This window comes from Eschrichtius robustus, chromosome 19, assembly GCF_028021215.1.
Source record: "Eschrichtius robustus isolate mEscRob2 chromosome 19, mEscRob2.pri, whole genome shotgun sequence".
Lineage (NCBI taxonomy): Eukaryota > Metazoa > Chordata > Mammalia > Artiodactyla > Eschrichtiidae > Eschrichtius > Eschrichtius robustus.
The window spans coordinates 65,229,490-65,254,349 of record NC_090842.1 but is presented as its reverse complement, the minus strand read 5'-3'; the positions used below and the strand labels follow the sequence as shown (position 1 = coordinate 65,254,349).

General features: G+C 41.5%; 1 protein-coding gene across 1 annotated transcript; it reads right to left on the bottom strand.

Moving 5' to 3' along the window:
- Positions 1–933: 933 nt before the first annotated feature.
- On the bottom strand, positions 934–23,363 carry LOC137752998 (zinc finger protein 665-like). The gene is made up of 4 exons (XM_068527941.1): positions 23,283–23,363; positions 16,704–16,791; positions 11,552–11,678; positions 934–5,800 (listed from the first exon to the last, which is right to left on the bottom strand). The coding sequence occupies exons 2-4, from the start codon at positions 16,716–16,718 to the stop codon at positions 4,194–4,196; spliced, it is 1,749 nt and encodes a 582-aa protein (XP_068384042.1). The 5' UTR covers positions 16,719–16,791; positions 23,283–23,363; the 3' UTR covers positions 934–4,193.
- Positions 23,364–24,860: the final 1,497 nt, after the last annotated feature.

The following is a 24,860-nucleotide window of genomic DNA, read 5'->3' as shown; positions in this document are numbered from 1 at the left end:
ATTACAAACAGAAATGAATCATAGAAAGAATTCATATTAAAGATAATATAAGTCAGGGAATTCCTTGGCGGTCCAGTGGTTAGGACTCGTCACTTTTCCTGCCGGGGCCCAGGTTCAATCCCTGGTTGGGGAACTAATATCCCGCAAGCCACATGCTACAGCCTAAATAAATAAATAAATAAATAAATAAATAATAATAATAATCAAGATCACTTATCAAAGAAAAATACATTATTCTTGGTTGGGAACAAATTCTATGTGGAGGATACTGGGTGTCAGTTGACATACCCAAAGTAGCACAAATGTTATTTTCTCTGCAAGATCTTCTGGTTCTGAATGTGAACATATCAATAGGAAAGGGCGGCACAGCTTCCAGACACTTGGGAATGGAGATTCTCTCCTTGTCACAAACTATAATTGGAATTCTGCAGTCTATCTCATTCATCCTTGTAATTTCTTTCACTTCACTGCATGTTTGTTCAACTCCACACACTTGATTTTCAAGCACCTTACCATAGCCAACTCCCACAAGAGAGATTTCATGTCACCATTTTGCCACTCCAGTTTTTTCACTGAACTAAAGCCCTAAAGTACCAGTTTTTCTTCATATTTATAATGCACCTACTTTGTACCTGTCATTGCCTTATGGGCATTATCATGTCACAGAAGTCCCAAAACAACCCACTAATTTACATATCCCATGCTATAAAACAGGAGAAATATATGTGACAGAAAAAATTATCGCTAAGGAAACAATTCAAAACATTTTTTATTACAGTAGAAAACAATGTAACACATTGTGTACTAGCCTAATTTGAAACTCAAATTTTAATAGCATTTAGAAAATTGCTCTTTGAGTAAATTGCTTAGTTACATTATCTAATAAACATTTCCAAACATTAATTTTTTAAACTAAGGTAAAAATATCTCTGACAAGTTATCCAAATAGTATTTTACAAGCATTTTCAAGAACCATATTGAACAATGGAATGTATGTGTGCTGCAGGAAAAGAAATGTAAGAAAGTATTAGCATGAAGAAAAGTGTGGTTTGCCAAGTCAAGAGCTCAGGAATTCCAAGAGTGAGCATTCAGTGTTTGTTTTGTTTTCTTTTCTTTTTGGGTGAAGTAGAGAAGAACAGCTTTATTGCTCTGCCAGGCAAAGAGGCCACAGCAGGCTAATGACCTCAAAACTGTGTGTCCCAACCTGGAGGGGGTAGTGAGTTTTATAGTAATGGTTCAGAGAGGGCGTGATCAGCTCGTGGACATTCTTTTGATTGGTTGGTGGGGAGGTAAGCGGGAGTCAACATCCTCAACCTTCTCCTTCCCACCAGTCTGGGGTGTACATGCTTGTGGGTAGCACACGGTTCATTTCTCCCACCTGGTGGGGGTTTCAGTATCTGGTCTCTGGACTTCCTGAGCCTCAGGTTCTTTGTGTCTCAGCGCAGAAGGAATTCAGCGAGAGGTAAAGTGACAGGCAAGAAGTAGACTTATTAATATAGGACACTTGTGAGGGATACAAGTGGGTAGGCGAGGGGGCTCTGCCTCAGTGTTTTATTAAAGAGTCTGACTCCATTTTTTCTTTTCTTTTCTTTTTTTTTGGCTGCACCATGCGGCTTGTGGGATCTTAGTTCTCCGACCAGGGATTGAACCCAGGCCCACGGCAGTGAGAGCTGGGAGTTCTAACCACCGGACTGCCAGGGAATTCCCCTGACTCCATTTTTTGATGTTTGACTATTGACACCTCTTAATCCTCAGGAAAACCTCTTCTTATTCAGCCTATCTGGACAGACTGATAAAAAAGCCTAAGGGCTCCTTCCTTTGAGAGAAACTGGACATTCAAACCGTAAGCTTATCCTCCACCAAGCCTCACCCAGTAATTAAAATTTCCTCTAACGTTTACTGCTCTCCCTTCAATTCCCAAGAATGAGTCTAATTTCTCATTAAACATAGATGCAAACACCACCTATTCACATGCAGTGGAAGAGGTGACCAACTTTTCCAACACATCGTTCCTACCACATAATCAGTCCCTAGCAACCTGTCACTCTCCCCTCATGGCAAGTCCAGTCCCTTTATGTCCTTACTGCTCTGTTGATGGTCAGCTGGTAGAGCATTCTGTCCTGTAACCACAGTGACCTATCCATGCACCCTGAACATAACAAGCATGATGAGTCAAGGCAGTTTTATATTATTCTCTGCTCCTCCCTATTGCTGATTCACAACTATTGAATTTGGTAATTCAGGGGCCTTGTTTTTCCAGGGAACATGGATGTGAATGAACCACACCTAATGAAGTTGGCCCCCTTATGTTACTGATTCCTTCCCAGAGACAATCATCAAAGGCCTGTAATGAAGGCATAAGATCAACAGACTTCAAACTTCAGGTTGAAAGGCATAAATAGTAATGTGGCTTTTTCAATAAAATTCAATTAACAGAATATTTACAGTGAAGATAATTGGCCATTTACACGTTATTCTTCCTGTCATATACATACCATTTCATAATTTTTAACATACTGTGACTTGTAATGATTCTAAGGTACATAACAATCTCACATTAATCCTGGAGAAGTACTTATGCCTAGTATAGATTCTCTGATATGTAGGCTGATTTAAGAATGGCACAAAAAATTTACCTAATTCATTACATTTGTAAGGATTATCCCTCATATGAGTTCTGTGGTGAAACCTCAGGACGCATCGTTTCATCAAATTCTTTCCACGTTCGGTAAATCTCTATAGTTTCCAACCTGTATGAATTTTATCATTACACTAAAGGTGTAGATACCTGATGAAAACTTTTACAACATTCATTACATTTGAAACGTTGCTCTCCAAACTAAATCCTCTATGTTTCAGAAATTTCATCTTTAGGTACAAGCCTTAGCACACATATTAGTTCGTGTGGTTCCTCTCAAAGATATATATTGAGAAGTCTGGTGAATTGTACAGCCAGGATAAAGCCTCTGCTCGTACATTTGTAGTGTTTCTCTTCAGTGGACTCTCCACTGTTGCCTAATATTTGAACTCAAGGTAAAGATTTTGCCACACTAGTTGCATTAGTAAGGGATAGTTCCAGTACCTTCCCATCTTGTGATCTTTGTGTAAAATCCTTACCACACACATAATATTTGAGTGGTTTCTCTCCAGGATAAATATTCCAATATCTAGTGACAAGTGAGCACTAACTTGAAACTTTGCCACATTTGGTACATCTGTAATGTTCTCCCCAGTATGGATTATCTGATGATTGGCGGGATGTGAGCCCTGAGTAAAGGTTTTGCCCATTCATAGCATTTGTGAGGTAATCTCCAGAATGAATTCTTTGGTGAATGACTTCCTTGTCTAAGGACTGGTCATACTAAACACACCTACCCGGTTTCTCTCCAGAATGATATTTTCAGTGAAGCCTAAGACGTGGACAGCTGCTAAAACCCTTGCTTGAAGTTCGTCATCAATGTGGATTACCTGACAGTAAGATAAGTTTCTAAGTACACTGACGGATTTTCACACTCATCATATTTGTCAGGCAGCTTTCCAATATGAAACTTCAGTGCACCTTAAGGTATGAATTTTCACTGAAGACTTTGAGAAATTCAATACATTTCTAGAGTTTCTGTCCAGTATAGATTATGTGATGGTGAGGCTTTGCCACACTCATGACATGTGCATAGTTTCTCTCCACTATGAATCTCCCAGGAATTTAAAGTGTCAATTTTGTTTTGTTTTTTTTTAAGGATTTTTCTAAATTTTATTTATTTATTTATTTAATTTATTTATTTATTTATTTAAGGCTGCATTGGGTCTTCATTGCGGGGGCTACTCTTCGTTGTGGTGCGCAGGCTTCTCATTGCGGTGGCTTCTCTTGTTGCAGAGCATGGGCTCTAGGTGCACAGACTTCAGTAGTTGTGGCATGCGGGCTCAGTAGGTGTGGCTCGCGGGCTCTAGAGCACAGGCTCAGTAGTCGTGGCGCACGGGCCTAGTTGCTCCGCAGCATGTGGGATCTTCCCAGACCAGGGATCGAACCCGTGTCTCCTGCATTGGCAGGCGGATTCTCAACCACTGTGCCACCAGGGAAGCCCAAAGTGTCAATTTTGAGTGAAGACCTTCCCACATATATCACGTTAATATGATTCCCCCTTTGTATTTATTACCTGATATGTAGTGAGAGTTGAGATCTAAGTAAAGGTTTTTCAACAGTCTTTACTTTTGTAAGGTTTCGCTTTTGTATGAACACTCTGATGCTTTGCAAGGTATGCTTTTCGACTAAAGCAGCTGCCACACTCATTACACTTGTAAGGTTTCTCTCCAGTATGAATTCTCTGATGAATTACGAGATTTGAATTCCGATTGAAGACCTTGCCACACTCACTACATTTGTAAGGTTTCTCTCCAGTATGAACTCTCCGGTGAATTGCAAGGTATGAATTATAACTAAAGACTCTGCCACATATATCACATTTACATAATTTCTGTCCTGTATGGATTATCTGATGTCTCCTGAGGTTTGAGCTGTGATTAAAGATTTTGCCACAGTCTTTACATTGGTAAGGTTTCTCCCCAGTATGAATTCTCCGATGAACTGCAAGGTATGAATTTTGACCGAAGACTTTGCCACATACATCACATTTATATGGCTTATCTCCTGAATGGATGATTTGATGTTGTATGAGGTGTGAGCCAAAATAAAAGGTTTTGCCACACTCATTACATTTGTAGTGTTTCTCTCCAGTATGAATTATCTGATGACTGACAAGGGTTGATCTAATACTAAATACCTTACCACACTCATTACATTTGTAAGGTTTCTCTCCAGTATGAATTCTCTGATGACTTGCAAGGTTTCCTTTTTGACTAAAAGCCTTGCCGCACTCATTACATTTGTAAGGTTTCTCTCCAGTATGAATTCTGCGATGTTTTGCAAGGTATGAATTCTGACTAAAGACCTTGCCACATTCATTACATTTGTATGGTTTCTCTCCAGTATGAATTCTCTGATGAACTGCAAGGTATGAACTTTGACTAAACACTTTTTCACATACATCACATTTATATAAGTTCTCTTTTGTATGGATTATCTGATGTCCAGTGAGGTGCAAGCCATGATTAAGGGTTTTGCCACACTCGTTATATTTGTAAGATTTCTCTTCAGTATGAATTGTTCGATGAATTGCAAGGTCTGAATTTCGACTAAAGCCTTTGCAACATACATCACAATTAAATATTTTCTCTTTTGTATGGATCATCTGATGCTGAGTGAGATTTAAGCCCCGATGAAAGGTTTTGCCACACTGATTACATTTGTAAGGGCTTTCCATGCAGGCACTCTGGTCTTGTGTCAGTATTGAAGGATGCATAAAATCATTCTCATATGAATTAGAAATGGTGGTTTGGACAGTAGAAGTTCCTTGAAGTGGTGAAAATGAGGCACTAATGCTGATACTCTTGTCAGCTTGATTAAATTCATCAATTTTCTCTTCACTTTTGAAAATATGCAGTTCATCCTGAAAGCTTAATGCCAGCCTGTTTTCCATAGGCTTGATTCCTGCAATGCTTCTACCGTGTCGATCTCTCTTATCAGTCAGCTTTTTGTTATGTTTTATAGGCATTCCTTTATAATTTCTTTCCTCATCTCTTGGCTGAGACTCAAAGTCATGTATATTTTCCTGGATTTCCCTGAGGTAAAAATGCTTGATTTTATTCCTTTCATGTCTTCCCAATATCAGTGTTTGGAATACTTCTGCTCTATCAGTGTTTGCATTTAGTTGTAATTTCTTGATCACATGTACATGAGAGATATCTACAAGACATAAAGAACCATAAGTATCCTATTCATCCCAATTCATAAGTAAATAGTTCATGTTAAATACATACTACACCAAAATTAGTACTTACACAAAACAGTTATGAAAATTCCCAACCATGATATTAAAACGTTTACAAACACAAAAGGAATGATTCTTTACTAAAGATAAAGTGATCCGAGGTAATTCCACTTAAATTTAGGGCACCCAATTTTCAAACAACCTATGATAAAAACACTCACATTGGAAAAACTTCTGTTAGCTATCAAAGAAAGTGTATTTTTCAACCATGACACCAAAGCACATACCAATTAGCAGTAAACATACTGGTGCCTCGTAACTGAGGAGAAAAGAATATTATACTATACATATATTGTGCATACTTGTTAAATAGAAATGAATGCTAAAAAAACAGACAGTAAATAACTGTAACAGTAAATAATCCAAAACTAACTTATTCAATGAATAATCTCAAGGAGTGGTGGTTTCCAATTGGGAAACAAATATAGCTTAGAGAAAATGGTGAATATGATAAAACAGTATTTTAAAAAACAAAATGTTCTTCTAAAAATGTGTTGTAAAGCTATGTACCCAGGAAGAAGCATAAAACATTCTGAAAGACCACCTTCTGTACATGACAATTAAATATCAATAAATGAAATATTCTCCAGTTATATTAACAGCCATTAAATAGAACAACTCCCTACCTGTTCAGTGCCCTAAAATATCCAGTTCATTGGCTCCAAAATATATGTAATGAAGAGAGAGCAATTTGTGAATTTATTTAACTAGGTTCATGCAACAAATTGCAAAAGAAAGGCATACAATATATAAGGCAAAAAAAGGGACATCATAATAAACATGCCAGAATATTAATATATCTTTTTTATACAAAAGCCACTTTTGATTCATTAATATAAAAAATGCACTATTTCTGGGAATTCCCTGGCAGTCCAGTGGTTAGAATTCAGCACTTTCACTGCCATGGGCCCAGGTTCCACTTCTGGTTGAGAAAGTAAGATCCCGCAAGCAGCGTGGTGTGGCCAAAAAAACAAACAAACAAACCCCCCCCCAAAACTCCCCCACTATTTCAAGCCGTCTAACATTACTAGTTTCTTTTGAAAGGCTTGAGGAAAATTATCAGAATTTTTTAAGTAAGGGAAGTGGAATCACAGGTTTATGTACATGACCCCAACTGACGCAGAAAGTAGTGAGAACCATGATGTGAACCTTGACCAATAGACTGAGACAACATATCCTTAAACATGACTGCCCACCCAAGCAGTATAGATTACAAAATACTACAACAAATGTCAGGAGTTGAGAAAGAAAACTTCAAGGGAGATGCAGGAAGTGAGCTGGATAACTGCTAAGGTTATTCAGCCACCCCTCCTGGAAATGGTTTCTGAGCCATCACAGCTACACACAAAATGATTTAGGTTGTGTCATGAGACAGTTGTTCAATATATAAAGAGGCATTATTTTTACAGTGTGAGTGATGTGGAAGGTGGAGGGATGGGTGAAGGAGTGCTGTAGAAATTGGGAAGTTCAGGAGAATAACTTAAATGTGCTAGGAAATAACAATCTTTCCATCCACATCAAGGTGCCATGTAAGGAAAGGTCAGGACTGAGAAAGGGCCTGAGTGGAGCACAGAGTTTTTTAACCATGGGAATTATACTATGAGTATGGGAAGAACTGAAAGAGATTTAAACACTGTAGAAAGAAATTAACTTTAAATCTATTACAGTATTTGCTATGCAAGGTATCAAATTCCAACAGCTGTATTTCCATGCACATATTCAATAAAAACATGTATAATATTCAAGGAGATGGTGCAATAATGTTCTTAGCAGAAAGCAGAAGGAAAAACCAGGAGAAGACCACCAGAAGGAGACGGATCAGTCTATTCTGTACACACACATGCAGAACAAAGTAATCAGATCAACACTACTGTAAAGTAGGGAGATCATGATTTCAGAATGAAGATCTCCTGGCTGGGTGAGCAGGGTTTGTATGGGGAAACAAAGATAGCAGAAAGCGTTTGAGAAAGCCTGAGCAATTTCAGGATAGGATCACAATAGTTAAGTAAGCAAAGAAAGAAACAAATGTGACTAACTAAAATATCGATTACATAACATAATTTGGTATATAAAATGTTTATGTTAACACTCCTTGTTATTAAACATGACAGTGTTCTTTTAGCTGGCCTCTCTAAATACTGAAAATCATATCATTAAATTTCTTAACACAAACTCTGCAAAGAAAAACAAAACTGTGAGGAGTGATGTCAGCAGAACAGTAAACCACAGGCACTCATTAGAGCCATGAGGAAGCCAAGTTAAAAACAATAAACAAAAAAGAATTTGGGAAAACTCTACAAACCAGTAAAAAAAGTGGCAGCACCCAGGCAATTGCCTATCCTGAAAACACTAAACCGAAAAATGCAGGAAAGTTCATGACAATTTCCTGGCCTGCGACTCCCCACCTCCTTCTTACATTGCATTGAGATTGAGCTGGAAGGAGCCTCCCAATTACCAGAGATGGTCTCATGGGGAAACGCTAAAAACATGACAAAAACACTCAGTAAACTAGAAATAGGAAAAGATGACCTCAACATAGTAAAGGACATGTATTAAAAGCCCACAGCTAACATCATACTCAATGGGGAATGACTTAAAGCTTTTCCTCTAAGATCAAGAAAAAAACAAGGACACTTGCACTCAGTATTTCTAAAAAAAAATTACTGGAATTCCTAGCAAGTACACGTAGGTAGCAGAAAAAGACATAAAAACAACAATTCCAATAGCAAAAAGAAGCAAAACTATCTCTTTTGACAAATGAAATGATCTGATAAGTAAAAAACCCTGGGGAATTCCCTGGTGGTCCAGTGGTTAGGACTCCATGCTTCCTCTGCTGGGGGCCTGGTTTCGATCCCTGGTATGGGAACTAAGATCCCACAAGCCGTGCAACACGGCAAAAAAAATAAAAAATAAAAAAATAAATAAATAAATAAAAATCTGTGAAGATTCTTAAAAAAAAAAATTGATAGAAATAATGAACTCAGAAAGATGACAATATATAAAATTGACAAACAAAAATCAATACTGTTTCTATACATTGACAATAAAAAATCAAGAAGGAAATTCAGAAAACAATTCCATTTACAACACCATCAAAAAAATAAAGTACTTGGCAAAACTTTACAGAAGGGAAAGATATATGCACTATAAACTAAAAACACAGCTGAAAAATATTTGAAAAGACACAAATTAATGCAAAGATATCCCAAGTTCATGGATTAGAAGTAAATATTGTCAGTATGTAAATACTACCCTAAGTGATCAACAGATTCAATGCAATCCCTAATAAAATCCCAATAGTGTGTCTCGAAGAAACAGATAAATCCATCCTAAGATTCAAATGCAATCTCAAAAGACACTCAATATCAAACCCAAGGTTGAAAAGAATGAAGTTGGAGGTTTCACAATTATTTCAAAATTCTTAGAAACCTAAACTAACCAAAGCAGTATGGTACTAGCATAAAGACAGAGAGAGACCAGTGGCATACAACAGAGACATGAGAAATAAACTCTTGTGTACGTGGTCAAATGATGTTCCACAGGAATATCAGGACCACTCAATGGGGGAAGGGCAGTCCATTAAACAAAACAAAACGAATTATGGTTCAGATTGAAGGTATCACTCCACTTCGTAAGTTCTCTGATTTAGATGTTTCAAAATTAGCTGTTGATGTAGAAAGAACAATAGCACACAGGTGACCCCAAAATGGTGTCAACAACAGTTTACACAACAGCCTCACAAATAGGAGGATGTGAACTTGGGCAATGTTATCCTGAGGAGAAATTCCTCTTCACCATTTACTGAGGGTGAAAGGGGATGGTCATAGTACATGTGAACACCACTATCACAGTGCCCTTGAGACAGGCTTTTGTGACATTGCTCAAAACCAGAAAAAAACCTGGAAAGATTTATCAGCCAGGCTCTGGTGATACTTTCTATTTCATATCATAGAATATGCAGACTACTTCACTATAGCTTTAAGTGGTGATTTTCTATATAGCAGGAAAATATTACAATATATGAGGGATACTATTCTCATTCAAAATTATATGTCACCCAGTAAACCCACTCTATAGAAAGTCCACCAGAAGTTGTTGATTAACGAAGGGTGGATTATCACACCAAAGATTCTGGATAAAATTTCAGAGCCTAGTTCTATGTATTTCATAAACAAGTTTCAGAGGCAAAATCACACAAACTTAGGAGAGTATGAAATCAGGAAGAGAATACATTCCCAGACTAGGTAGAGCAGTACAGGAGTGAAAAAAATATGAGATATGTGCGTCAGACATCATAGAACCTTCAGATGGAACCATGTGCTCTAGCCACAGATGCCAAACTAAGAGCCTGAAAGACACATATATACTCCTCAGTAGGACTGGGGATCAAAGAGGTGATCTCTCTGTCCACTGTCCTTAGTTTTCCTAAGTAATAATTACAGAAGATAGAATGCACCTCCCTGTTACACACAAGCCTGAAGAATGTGGCCAAAGCAGAACAGAAGAAATGCAGGAGGGATCTAAACAGGCAGACGGGGCTTGAGACAGCTCCATGCAGGTTATGAGGTGCCACATGGAATCAAAGAGCAGCCAGTGTCTCCCATCTTCTGATGAGGTCTCCTAAAAACATCCAATGGGGATGGAACCGGGAAAGGTTCCGGGATTGGAGTCTGGAGGCATCAGCTCTTATCTATGTGGACTGAGAACTGAGCATCCAATGGAATGAAGTCGAGAAGGAGAGATGAGGGGGCAAGAGGCCCCTCTGAAAAAGTCCACCTCATGCTCTGCTAAGTCAAGCAACAGGAGCTCACAGAAGCCAGATGGCAGAGTGTTGTAGATCATGATAAAGACCTTGCCTCTGTCTCTGTAGGAGCTGCAGCACCACTGGAGGGTGAAAGAACACATTTCACATGCGGAAGGAAAGAGGGAAAAGTTACGGAGAAGAAAAATTTCCTCTGAGAGTTCAAATAACAAGTAAATTTTTGTATTCCCACAGAACTCTCTGATGAGGGGAAGGTCTCCAAACACTATTAATAACGAGGCTTCCCCTCGGCCCTTCTGAGATCTGACCTGTGTTCACACTTTGATACATCCCCAGAGGTATTCAGATCACTCTTCACAGCCCAGGGCTCTCTCTCTTGTTACAAAGTGGGTAAAATATTCAGATAAGAAACAGAAATTCCTCCACATAAGAGGAAGGAAACATGATTTGCTGTGGCTTTTCCAGAATCCTGGTCTCTTGCTCAACTGAGAATTGAGGTGACTACAGATGGAAACAGAAAAATATTTCGAAAAACTGACCTGCTCTTTTACCTCCTGAATACACAGGGAACAGTATAATGTGCAGAAACGTAGCTCTTTTCCTAAAATTTCTAAATCAAATGCACAGGGGTAGGAAACAGGAAAATGGGTATATTAAAAGTTTCCCATTGAGCTTTATATATATGTAAGCTCTGGAACAACTCCTGATGTATCATGAAGTGGGCAGGTCATCACAGGAAAAGGTAGATTTAAACTCCTGATGCTGCATCCTAAAGCTTTCCATTTCTGAATCAACAAGGATTTCAGATCAGTCAAGCAAAACAGGGGCTCCCAGGAGGCACACAATGGAAAATGCAAAGATACTTAAGAGCAGATCCCAATTTCTGGAGGGAAGTTATCCTCACCCAGGGAGACCAGGTTCCTGTAGGTCTCCAACATCACGTCCCTGTACAAGGCCCTCTGAGCAGGGTCCAGGCATTCCCACTCCTCCTGAGAGAATGTGATGGCCACATCCTTGAAGGTCAACTGTGCCTGAAATGAAAACACATTTCACCAAGGGGCCATGAGGAGAATTCTTATTTTCACATAAAATGAGAAGAGGTGAAAAGATGAAGTATGTATTCTGACAGATCCATATAAAGATATCTGGGGAAATTATGGGTCTCTAATTTTAATTTCTTATGCTTTTTCATAGAGATTATGATAACCTGTAATCAATCTGTATTTTTTATTTTTGTGGACAATACATGAAATACATATAAATAAAATTCAACAGTGAGTTCTCTATCCAGAAGTGTTAGATTATGTCTTACACACCGAGTGCTATTCAAAATCTAGATAAACTACACTATGAGTGGTGGCTTTAGAGATGATAAAGTCCACAGTGCTTTAAAAAAAAAATCAAAATCTTAAATTACAATGACGATAATAACAGCAATGACTAAAGGTGTTTGAATACTTCACAGATGCTAAGCATTACTCTAAATGCTTTACAGATATGAACTTTTTAGTCAACATTGTAGCTCAGTAGAGAAAGATCTGTTCCCATCCTGCAGAGGAGAAAACTGTCAGAGACATTTGGAGAAACTCAACTTAGTTCAAGCTAAGAAATGATACAGCAAGCAGCTGAATTAAGGTGGATGCGGTCTTGAACTGAAGATAAAGAAGCAAAAACTGAAGTAACAGAAGAGCATTGGAAGCACATTGCCAGAGAATTCTCCCAGAAAACTTGAAAGAAGTTGAACAACATGAAAGGCAGTAAAAGGTCATTATAGATGTAGGCGCATGCGTGCGCGCACACACACACATACAACATGTTAGTAATCTTTTTTCTTCTTTAATTAATTTATTAATTTATTTATTTTTGGCTGTGTTGGGTCTTCGTTTCTGTGCGAGGGCTTTCTCTAGTTGTGGCAAGCGGGGGCCACTCTTCATTGCGGTGCACAGGCCTCTCACTATCGTGGCCTGTCTTGTTGCAGAGCACAGGCTCCAGACGCGCAGGCTCAGTAGTTGTGGCTCACGGGCCTAGCCACTCCGCGGCATGTGGGATCTTCCCAGACCAGGGCTCGAACCCGTGTCCCCTGCATTAGCAGGCAGATTCTCAACCACTGCGCCACCAGGGAAGCCCCATGTTAGTAATCTTACTAGTATTTGAACCATTAACAGGATAGTGTAGGAAAAATTCAAGGCCATGTAATATATTTTTGATGTAATTTCAACTGCAATGCAGTACATAGTTATAAAATTATGATGTCTTTTATCAAAACCATGGACTTGCACATCCATGATCTCATGGACACACATGTAAATGCACAAATAACTGAAACGAGAGAAGTTGTCTCTGGATATATTATTGCATGATTTTTTTCATCATCATTTTTATTTATGTGAATTTCAGCAACTTTGGAACAATGAAAAAGTATCAACTGTACTAAATGGTACTAACATGAAAAAAATAGGATCCTTTAACTGCAATGTCTGTTGAATACCCATACATAAATACAATTTAAACCACAAAATTGACATAGGTAGGTATTAACAAATGCAAAGCAGAGTTTATTTCTGTATTCCACACATAAAACACTGACTCAAAATTAGAAAAGTTATTACCATTATACACTAATTTAAGAGATTAAGAAAAAAATTATCACAATAGTAAAGTTAAAAACTACTTGGAGGATTAAATATCATGACTAAAAAGAATATGGAAAAAAGCATATTGTAATTAAGGAAGAATATTTCACCAAACGTCATGATTAGAAGGAAACTTGACGCATTCCCTCTGGAGTTACAGTGGAGTGAAGGGGGCTGGCCAGGGTGCCTGCCTTTCACCACTGTACAGAGTACCTGAGCAGGGACCACTAGAGGAAGTAACAGGAGGAAAACAGAGGGCAAGAGACACACAGAGAGTGTGTCAGAGAGCTGGAACTGCAAACATTCACAAATCTAAGGACATAGAAATCTAAGAACAGAGAAAGGATGTGAAAAGACAGTCCAACCTAAAGACAGCAGGGGTGACTATATTACATCAGAAAAAATAAAGACAAAAACTGACACAAGAGACAAAGGATATTATATAATAAAACAGTCAATTCACCAGGAAGATATAACAATTATAAATATATATACATCTAACATTAGAGCTTGACCAAATATAAGGCAAACAACAGAGATAAACAACAGCAAAATGTCAGTATGAGACTTCAATACTCTAGTTTTATCTACACATGGAAACAACTTATAAGGAAAGAGAACTTGAACTACACTAAATAACAATTGTACCTAAAAGACATGTACAGAACACTCCACCCAACACCAAAAAACATCCTTCTCAAGCAAACATGAAACATTCTCCATGACAGACCACAAAACATCTTAGGCCACAAAACAAATCTTAACAAATTTAAGGAGACTGAGATCTAAAAAGTATCTTCTCTAACCACAACGAAATGAAACTTGAAATAATGAACAGAGGGAAAACAGGAAAACCCCCAAAATGTACAAATTAAACAGCTGATTCTTAAAGAAGCCATGGCCCGGGCTTCCCTGGTGGCTCGGTGGTTAAGAATCCGCCTGCCAATACAGGGGACACAGGTTCGAGCCCTGGTCCGGGAAGATCCCACATGCCGCGGAGCAACTAAGCCCGTGCACCACAACTACAGAGCCCCAGCGCCACAACTACTGAAGCCCACGTGCCTAGAGCCCGTGCTCCACAACAAGAGAAGTCACCGCAATGAGAAGCCTGCGCACCACAACAAAGAGTAGCCCCTGCTCACCACAACTAGAGAAAGCCCACATGCAGCAATGAAGACCCAACACAGCCAAAAGTAAAATAAATAAATTTATTTTTTAAAAAAAGAAGCAATGGGTCAAAGAAGAAATCACAAGGAAATTGTAAAAATATCTGAAAGAAAATAAAAACACAATATACCAAAATTTATAACAGGCAGTCAAAACCATAGTAAAAGGGAAGTCTGCAATGCTAAATGCTTACAACAAAAAAGGGGAAAGATGCAAACCCTGTACTGCTGTTCAAGAATGTACTGAGAGTCCTAGCCAGAGCCATTAGACAAGAAAAAGAAATCAAAGTTATACAGATTGAAAAAGAAGTAAAATTACCTTTTTCTCTAGGTGACAAGGTTTTACATGTGCAAACCAAAAAGGCTCCATGAGAAAACTACCACCTCAAAAAACAACTTCAAGGACTTCCTGGTTGGTCCAGTGGTAAAGAATCCACCTTCCAAGGCAGGGGACTTGGGTTCAATCCCTGGTCAGGGAACTAAGATCCCATATGCCACAGGGCAACTAAGCCTGCGCACCTCAGCGAAAGAGCCCGTGTGCCGCAAACTACAGAGCCCACGCACTCTGGAACCCGTGTGCCACAACTAGAGAGAGAGAAAAAAAAAACCCTGCACGCCACAACTAGAGAGAGAAGCCCATGCACCACGACGAAGAGCATGTGCCTCAACGAAAGACCCTGCACGCCACAACGAAAGATGCCGCACGCCTCAATGAAGATCCCAAGTGCCACAACACCTGACACAGCCAAAAAAACAAAACAAAACAAAGAAAAAACAACTTTGGAAAAATTGCAGCAGGGAATTCCGCAGCAGTCCAGTGGTTAAGACTCTGTGCTTTCACTGCCATGGCCCTGGGTTCAAAACCTGGTGGGGGAACTAAGATCCCACAAACCGCAAGGCATGGCCAAAAAAAGAGAAAGGAAAAAAAAAATCAGCACACAAAACTCAGTTGCCTTGCTATACACAATGAACAAATTCAAAAGAAAGTTAGAAAACAATAATATTTACTATAGCATCAAGAGACAGACTAGGAAAAAATTACCCAAGGAGGTGAAAGACTTGCACACTGAAAACTACTAAATGTTGCTAAAAGAAATCCAAGGATATACAAATAAATAAAAAGACACCCTGTATTCATGAATTGGAAGAATTAATATTCTTAAAATGACTTTATTACTGAAAGTGTTCTACAGATTCAATGGAATCCCTGTCAAAATTTCAAAGGCAATTTTTGCAGTTAAAAAAAAAAATCATACTAAAATTCATAGGGAATCTCAAGGGACCCCAAACAGCCAAAATACTCTTGAAAAAGAAGATGGACATCATTTTCAGATTTCAAAACATATTACAAAGTAATCAAGATGATGTGGTACTGGTATAAGCACAGATACATAACCCAGTGGAAGAGATTAGAATACCAGAAATAATCCAGTGAATATATACAAAATGTACAGACAAGGGTGCAAAGACTACACAAAGGAGAAAGGACAGTCTCAATAACAAATGATGCTGAGCAACTATATACATACCAGAAAAAGAATGAAGACGGAACCTTACTTGCATCAAAGGTAAAAACTTCTGTATCACAGGATACAATCCACAGAGTGAAAAGACAACCTCTGAGGAATGGAGGTGATGAAAGTGATTTAAAGAATTTCCCACTGTCAGAGATTTAGGTTGATTTCATAGTTCAAACTCAAGAATGGAATAAAACATTCCCTGGTGATCCAATGGTTAGCGCTTGGCGCGTTCACTGCAGTGGGCCGGGGTTCAATCCCTGGTCGGGGAACCAAGTTCCCACAAGCCTTTGTGGCGCGCGGCAAAAAAAAAAAAAAAAAAAAAAGTTAAAAAGACAGAACAAATTACCTCTTATTGGTCTGTTTTCCAGATTTTACCAGATACTGTGCACATTAATGTCCAGCTTCTTTATCCTGCTTGACAGACAGCAGACAGTGCATCCTGATGGGGCCCTAAGCAATCCCTGCTGTCCAGTAGCACTGACACCACATCTCCAGTCCATGGGTGTGAAGCCCAGCCCAGGACTACACCCAGCTGAGCCTCTTCACAAATTCCAGGTCACTGGGTCATGGGGAGATGGGATCTAAGTGGAGATGACAGGCCCTGAGGCAAGGACCCGGGTGACTGTGAGGGTACAGGTGTCAGGCAGGATACTTCAGAGTCAGACAAGATCAGCGAGTCCAAAGAAGGGCATTTCAGGAAGGACAGACAGAAGAAACAGCTGAGAATATGACTTTACCTGAGAAAGAGCCATTTCTGACTCCTGTTCTTTCCTCTCCCTCCTTTTCAGGGCTTCTTTCTCAGACAAGAGTCTTTAGAGGTCGATCCTGAAAGTGGAAAACATGCTGTTCAATGCTTGGAATCAACACACCCCCTTCCTGAGTCACCACCACACACACAGGGAAGACCTCAGCATGTGGAACAGACAGTCCCCTGCTGCCCACTGTCCCAGGAGGGGCTCAGGACAGTAAACTCCCACACAGAGACCAACAAGGGAGCTTCCCCACACTTTCCTTCAGATCAGGCTCCCCTCCTGGTGAGGCCCTCACGTACACAGCTGCAGTGGGCACCTCAGCTGGACCCGACGACCCCCTGCAGGTCACAGACCAGCCCTGGTCCATCCCCACGTAGAGCAGAGCCCCTCAGCCTCAGCCCAGATCTCAGCCCTCAGGAACGGGGGGACCCAGAGTCACGATGCTCAGTGATGGATCCAGATTGGAATATTCTCGGGAACCTTAACTATTGTTAAGGTTGGACCCCCACACTGACAGTATGAAGAGGAATCCCTGGTCAGAGGGTACAAAACATGTATATACAAAATTCTTCATCGATCTGAGGAAAGGCCTGAGTTGAGCAGCACTCAGAGGAGGCAAGCCCAGCACACCCTCCCACTTGCTTTTCATTTTCCAGGTTTACTGAGGCATAACAGATGTTTAACAATGGTGTACATATGAGGCATCCAGTGTGATTATTAGACAGATGTATACACTATGTAATATTCACAATAGAGTGCTTTACATGTCCATCAACTCACAACAACCATTTTATTTCTGTGTGCTAAGAACAGTCAAGTATTATTCTCTCAGCAAATACCAGGTATAGAGAAACACAGTATGATTAACGATAGTCAGCACGATGAACATTAGATGAACATGTTGCAAATATTTACCTAAATATAATGATTTCATTTCCTTTGGATATCTAGACAGAGGAATCTCTAAATTGTTTTCCGTAATAGCCATACCATTTACATTCCCACCAATGAAGCACAAGCGTTCCCTATTCTGTGTGTGTGTGTGTGTGTGTGTGTGTGTGTGTGTGTGCGCGCGCTTTGAGACAGGTAGGGAGGGGACCGTAGAGGAACCAGCACTGGCCTGGCAGTAAGAAAGTAGCGGCTACACCTTCCCAAGAATGTGCCTCTGTACTACTGATCACTGTGGTGCTGCTGGCCCTCTGATTCTTGGAAAAATCTCTCCCATTAAGTTAAAGAACTTAATGGCCCCTCTCAGGTTCTGTCCACAGAAACATACCTAGCAAAATCTCCCTAATGAAAACCTTCTGCCATTTGAAGCTTACTACTCATAATTTCCTTTCTGGACTCAACTGAACTTACAGACTTTCATGGGGTCCAACACAGTCTCGATAAAACCCATAATGATCAACTCATCGTGCTAGAAAATACCAGAAAACATGCCAAACTCTAATAAATCATGCCAGAGGGAAAAATACATATAAGACACCCAAGGAACCGGTAGATGTAAAATACCACATTTTCATTCACAGTAACCACAGCCCAAACATTGTCATCTTCAAAAACTACATATAAAAGAAAGATGTTTCCAACTATGCACATCCCCCAGTGAGACCCAAACATCCCCCAAGGCAACACTCCAATTCCCCTTTTGTATGTTTCACTGTGCAACTGAAAATTTCTTTATCTGCGACACAAAATACTAAAAAGTAACAAAGGTAAACAACAAAACGACCTCCATATTAGTCTAAAAACTGCACAATGATTTCTCTCTTTCTCTCTCTCTTTTTTTTTTCTGGAGCAGGAAGGATTTATTACTTGCAGCAAGTAAGGAGGACACCAGAGATCTTTCCCAAAGCAGTGTCCCTGCACAATGATTCTTACCTCCCAGAATACCCAACACAAGTCACTTGCGGAGTGGACGCTGTAGGGCACCCTCTAGCTCCATCGCCTGAGGACAAGGCACCCACCCTCCTGCACCCAAGAATCCCTGTGGGCTCAGCTCAGGCCATACTTCTAACACCGGAGGAAAATGATTTTCTGTGCCTAAAACCACTGCCTTCATTCCTCCTCATGTATGGCCATGAAATACCAGATTAAACCAATGAATGGAAACCTCAGTCTCAGCAGCTAGGTCCCAGGGAACCTGAGCTAGACACTATGGCACCTCAAACCATGCAATGCACCCCACAACTACCCATAAACCTAATTCCAGGTGCTCCAGCCAGAACTGAGACATTACTTGCCAGGAGCTCCACACACCCCTTGAGCCCAAAAGAGACAAATGCATACACCATTCACTGGGCTCATCTTGAAGCCCACACTTGCTGCCATATCCCTCCTGCAGGCTCTCCTCCAATTTTCCCACTGTTCTGCCTCTCCTCCTTGCACTCATGGGCAAACAGGGCTAAAGGACAACAGTACCTCTCAGGAAAGCCATCGCAACAGGAATACACACAAGCTGCCACTGAAAGGACACTGGGCATTCAATATGCAGGTCAACAAAGTTGGCCCTCCTGGGAAAACTTACGAGAAAGTAAGAATGTTACGGAGTCCAGTTACAAAGGACATTTGAATTCAGTGAGGGAGACTCAAAGACAGGCGGTCCCCAGATTTCTTGTCTCCAAGACAGATGGTCCCCAAGTTTCTTCTCTCCTGTTCTCCCAGCTCACAGGTAATTAAAGGATACCCTAACTCTTTGAGGGAAGTCTCCTTCATTCGCCCTTAGGTTCTGGACCTTGGCCCCCAGTTACCACAGTGAAATCACTATCCCTGACTCTGAGCAGTTGAACTGCTGGAAGTCAAAGCACCTGACCAAGGAGGCAACTGGTCCCTGTATGTGCACAGCCTGGAACAACTGGGGGCTACAGCAGAGCAGTGACACAGCACACTGAACATGGGGACACCTCAGCACACTACATGAGGACATCAGTTCTGTAGGGCTTTGTTAGCACTCCCTGCATCTTTCTGCTCTTATTTTGAGTAATTAAGCAGCCACGTGGGGTAATAATCAATTAGAGTTGAAATGTCCAGAACAAACGTAGGAACCATCCTCATCACCTACCCTGTTCCCCTGGTCTCCCCTGAGGATTATTCAGCCCAACCCACAGCCCCAGCCACTAAACACACCGCCGCCATCCAGGCAAGAAGAGGAACACTGTGCCTCCTTCAATGAACGTGAAAGGAGGAAGACTGCAAATAATCAACGGGGAGGGCCATTTCTGTTGAAGGTGATTGATGCAGAGGCAATAAAATGTGACACAGATAGTCAGGAGGAGATGGGGAGCCCTCTCTGAGCCTAGAGCTGAAGGGAGACAAAGGGCCTGAGCCACGGCGACTTCAAGGCAAAAGGTAAGAACAGGAACTATGATGTCAGACAGAAATCGTTTTGGTGTTTGGGAAACAGACAAAAGGTGAATGTGCCCGGGGCAGAGTGAACCATGAGAAAGGGTCAGCTCCCAGGATGAGGCTGGAGACACCGGCAGGGCCCTGAGGAGGACACAGGGCTGAGGAGCCACAGTGAGGAGCTGGGATTTGTCCTGAGGGCAAATAAGAGCCAGTGCAGGTCTGAGTGCCAGAACTGGCATAAACTCTCCTCAGATTTATTTAATGCAGAGAAATATTTCTGACTACGGTCACTTCTACTCCGACCCTGTGGGAAGACAGGGACCCATATACAATTCTAAATAAAACTAGACACTCTCTCCAAAAAGAAGACACACACAGACACACACCCAATTTGGCCAATCACTTCAGGGTCAGTGTTACTCTGACTGAGAGTTTCTGGTCTAGTCTCTCATCTCCATGTTACAAGTGGGCGCCCTGAGGCCCAGAAGGGAGACTTTTCTGAGAAAGTCCTGGTTGAGTGAACAGAATCAGGGGTAACTGAATTCTGAAATGAGATCCTGAGGGGTCGGTGGGCAGAGTCTGTCCTTATCGCCTGTCCCATTTAAAACACCATCTTTCAGGTGCCTGATCAAAGGAAACTTCTCTTTCCAGGTCTGATCACAGTGACCCCAAACAGGTAATTCTTCTTTTCCAGAAAAATCACAGTAAAATCATTTAAAAATAAAAATTGAAAAAGCATAGTTGCTGGTGCATAAAATATTGCAAGCGTTCAGCTTAGAAACAAGATCTGAGCAAACTTCTTCATCATGAATAGAGGAATAAAAGGGGAAAAAAATATTAGACTAACTGGTTAAACTAGGTTTTGACTGTTAATATAAAAGATCACTGACATATCTACCAAGTACTCATCAAAAGAGTCTAAAATTATTTACTAGTTACCAAAGAACTTTACCAGTATATAAAGATAAAGCAGGGGAAGAACTCAGGTGTCAATTATATCTGAATCAATAAAAAGAAATAATTTGTGAATTTTTTAAATCTAAAGATCCTGCTGTCAATGTTTTTAAAAAATTGAGGATTTATCATATTTAGAAAAGAATCACATGAGTAGAATACATAAGGCCACCAAACTTATTTCACAAGTTAATAATTATTTGCAGGAAATTAGATATCTAATGCACTAAGATATATGCAAAGTTAAAAAAAAAGACATAAATGTAAAGAAACCAGAGAGAAAAAAGTAAGTCCATTAAACAAAATTTTAATGTTTCTTTAAAGAAGCACCATGTAGTGAGAGTCAGTCATTTCCTGCCCCACTAGTCTCTCCCCTGTTCTCTACCCCACGCCAGGAAGTGGAAGAGGGTGACCCACAACTGTCTGAGTCAACTCACGGCCGCTTGGCTGAAGAGGGATTGCAAAGGGAAGTTTTCTTGTCATACAAACAATTACAAAATGCACAAACCTTACAGTTTTGCAATACAAATCCTCACCTGTATAATTTAAGCAAGCAAAGTTTCAATGTATTAGAGTCTAAAGCCAGAAATCAGTATACCATAACTTAATCGTCCAAATCCAATCAACTCACCCCCAACCTGGACCCAGTTTGCCCCCTACCTGCACTACTATGTGTTTCCATTTTATTGTCTATTTCTTTTTTTAAAATTTTTATTTATTTATTTATTTTTATTTTTGGCTGTGTTGGGTCTTCGTTTCTGTGCGAGGGCTTTCTCTAGTTGCGGCAAGCGGGGGCCGCTCTTCATCGCGGTGCGCGGGCCTCTCACTATCGCGGCCTCTCTTGTTGCGGAGCACAGGCTCCAGACGCGCAGCCTCAGTAGTTGTGGCTCACGGGCCTACTTGCTCCGCGGCATGTAGGATCCTCCCAGACCAGGGCTCGAACCCGTGTCTCCTGCATTAGCAGGCAGATTCTCAACCACTGCGCCACCAGGGAAGCCCCTGTCTATTTCTTTCCCTGTTTCTGTCTCCTTCTTCTTGATCTTATCTACTCTCCTGGTGCTCCTGCTGGCCTATCCATACATTTCTGTCTCTTTCTTCCCCCAACTCTACTCCCTCTCTGCCCGGCCCGTTACACCCCTTCTGTCCCTGTTACTCTCCCTTCCTCCCCACTCTCGGGCACCCCAGGTGGCTGTGCTTGCTTCCTGCTCTCTCTCTTCCTCTGCTCTGCTAGCCACAAGTTGTCCTCTGTTTCTCTCCCAGGACCACGACGCTCTGAAGGCCACGGTTCCACCTTTTATCCTGTCCCAGACTTTCTGTGCAGTGCCTCACCACTGCCGCTCTCCCTACTACCACTGATCCAGGGCAGCTGTCCCTATGTTGCTCTCCAATCCCTGGAGATCCGGCTTTTTCATTTACTTCTCGATTTTATTCACCTGCTATTTTCAAGGCTTACTTAGTCGCTTTCATTTCACTGTCTCTTTGTAAGCTCCTCAGCCATCCTCTGCGTCTCCATCCGTTCTCCCTCATTCTTTCCACCCTGTCAGCTTTCCTATTTCTCTCTCAGTCGCTCTGTCTCTGCTTCTCCTGGTCCCCCTCGCCCACATATTTACAGAGACGGAGACGGAATAACATGCCGCGTACCGGAAGAGACCATTCTCCAGCGGGGTGGAATTTCAGACGGAACAACACTGGGTGTCACACGCCTGGCCCAGGTCACTCCCCGCCCCCCACGCCGGGCGAGGGGAAGGGCTGACTACGAAGGGGAGGCCGGGGGAGCCGAAGGACCGGCCTGAGGAGGAGGCGAGGACAGAGGGGCTGGGAGGGAGGGAGGGGGTCTCAGGAGAGGGGCGGGCTCTGCAGAACCCCAGGACCGGGGAGAGGACGCGGCCTGTCCGGGAGCGGGGCGGCCGGCGCTGCCCTCCAGGGGCCGAGAGGGCGAGGCTGGGGGGCGCGAATCCACCTCGCGGAAGGGGACGTTACAGGGGGCGGGAAGGGGCAGAGGCAGTAATGGATTTTAAGCAGGAAAATGTCGCGAATGGAGGTGTCTACCTGGACCGAAGGCAGAAAAGCCAAGGGCACCGGGACCCGCCTCAGAGCGAATTCAAACCCAAAGGAAAACATGCCCGACCTGTAACGGCGACGTCTAGATTTACTGGGCGCGTAGGGCCGGGTGCTGGGATTTACGGTCCTTGGTGACCCCCACACTCTGAGGATGGAGAAAGGGGGGCCGCGCGGCACAGATTCACACTAGAAAAGAAAACTTACTCTCAGCAGGGTGACCTTCTCTCCGCGCTGTCCGCTTCCGCTTCCGTTATTAACGGCGCGCTCTCGGAGTTAGAAGCAGGGCTTCTGGGGGCGGGGCTTGGGCGGAGCGCTAGCGGCGAGGGGCGGGGCGAGGAGGGAGCCCCTGTCAGTCCAGGGAGCGCCGGCAGGCGGGGCAGGAGGCGGCGAGGCGTAGGTTGGTCCCTGCAGCTTGAAACTGCTTGTTTTAATTTACTGTTTGCTACAGTTTTAAGGCAAAAGCTTACCGTTGCTTGGGCCAGTTATATCGGAAACTAAGATGTTTCCTCCTAACGAGTCGAGAATGGTTTCAATAAAAAGCTGTTTTTGCCAGCAGTTTGCTGGCGTGTCTAAGTGAATTGAAAATGTATATGAGATAAAAGGTTTCACGTAGGGCTTCCCTGGTTGCTCGGTGGTGAAGAATCCGCCTTACAATGCAGGGGACTTGGGTTCAAGCCCTGGTCTGGGAAGATCCCACAGGCCGCGGAGCAACTAAGTCTATGTGTCACAGCTGCTGAGCCTATGCTCTAGAGCCCGCGAGCCACCACTACTGAACCCACAGTGCCTACTGAAGCCCACGTGCCTAGAGCCCGTGCTCCACAACAAGAGAAGCCGCCGCAACGAGAAGCCACGCACCGCAATGAAGAGTAAACCCCGCTCCCCGTAACTAGAGAAAGCCCTTGAGCAGTAACAAAGACCCAACGCAGCCATAAATTAATTAATTAATTAATTAATTTAAAAAAAAACACACACACTTGCTACATTCCGCTTCCTGATGCGCACAGATCTCATGGTGCAATATGACTGTTAGAAATACTTGTGAAATACTGTTCAGATGAATTGCCTAGGATATTTTCCACTTGTTTCATGAAAATTAATGTGTGCAGGTATTTATCAGATTATAAATATGAATCATAATTTTTCAAAAGAGGCTTTTTGAAAGGCTGTTAAAAATTTTAAGTTATAGTAATAAGCATTATATCTCAACTGTTAAAAAATTCCATTTTGTGAATCCTATATGATAAATATGCATGATATATATTTATTGAACTATGGTTGATTTACAATATGACATTCACTGCACGTGCACAGCATAGTGATTCAGAATTTTCATAGACTATAAAACTAATTACAAAATAATCGCTATGATTCCCTGTGCTGTGCAATATATTGTTTAAGATATTGCTTATCTATTTTATACAAAGTATTGATAGCTTGGCTCTCTCAATCCCATACTCTTATCTTGCCCTTCCCCTCCTCCCTCTCTTCACAGGTAACCTAGTTTGTTTTCTCTGTGAGTGTGTCCTGTTTCACTATATACATTCATTTCTTTTCTAGATTCCACATGTAAGTGATATCAAGTAGTATTTGTCTTTCTCTGTCGGACATATTTCACTTAGCATAATGCTCTAGGTCCACCTATGGTGCTGCAAATGGCAGAATTTCATTCTTCTTTGTGGCTGAGTAGTATTTCATTGTAGATATGTATACCACTTCTTTAATCCATCTTTTTCCTTTTTTTTACGGCTTTTTAAAAAAAGAAATTTATTCATTTTTGGCTGC

What these genes read in the sequence shown, in the direction of transcription:
- LOC137752998 (XM_068527941.1), bottom strand. An exon ending in CAGGAACCTGGTCTCCCTGG is followed by an intron (nt 5,801 to 11,551) that starts GTGAGGATAACT and finishes TATGTCTTGTAG; the next exon opens with ATATCTCTCATGTACATGTG.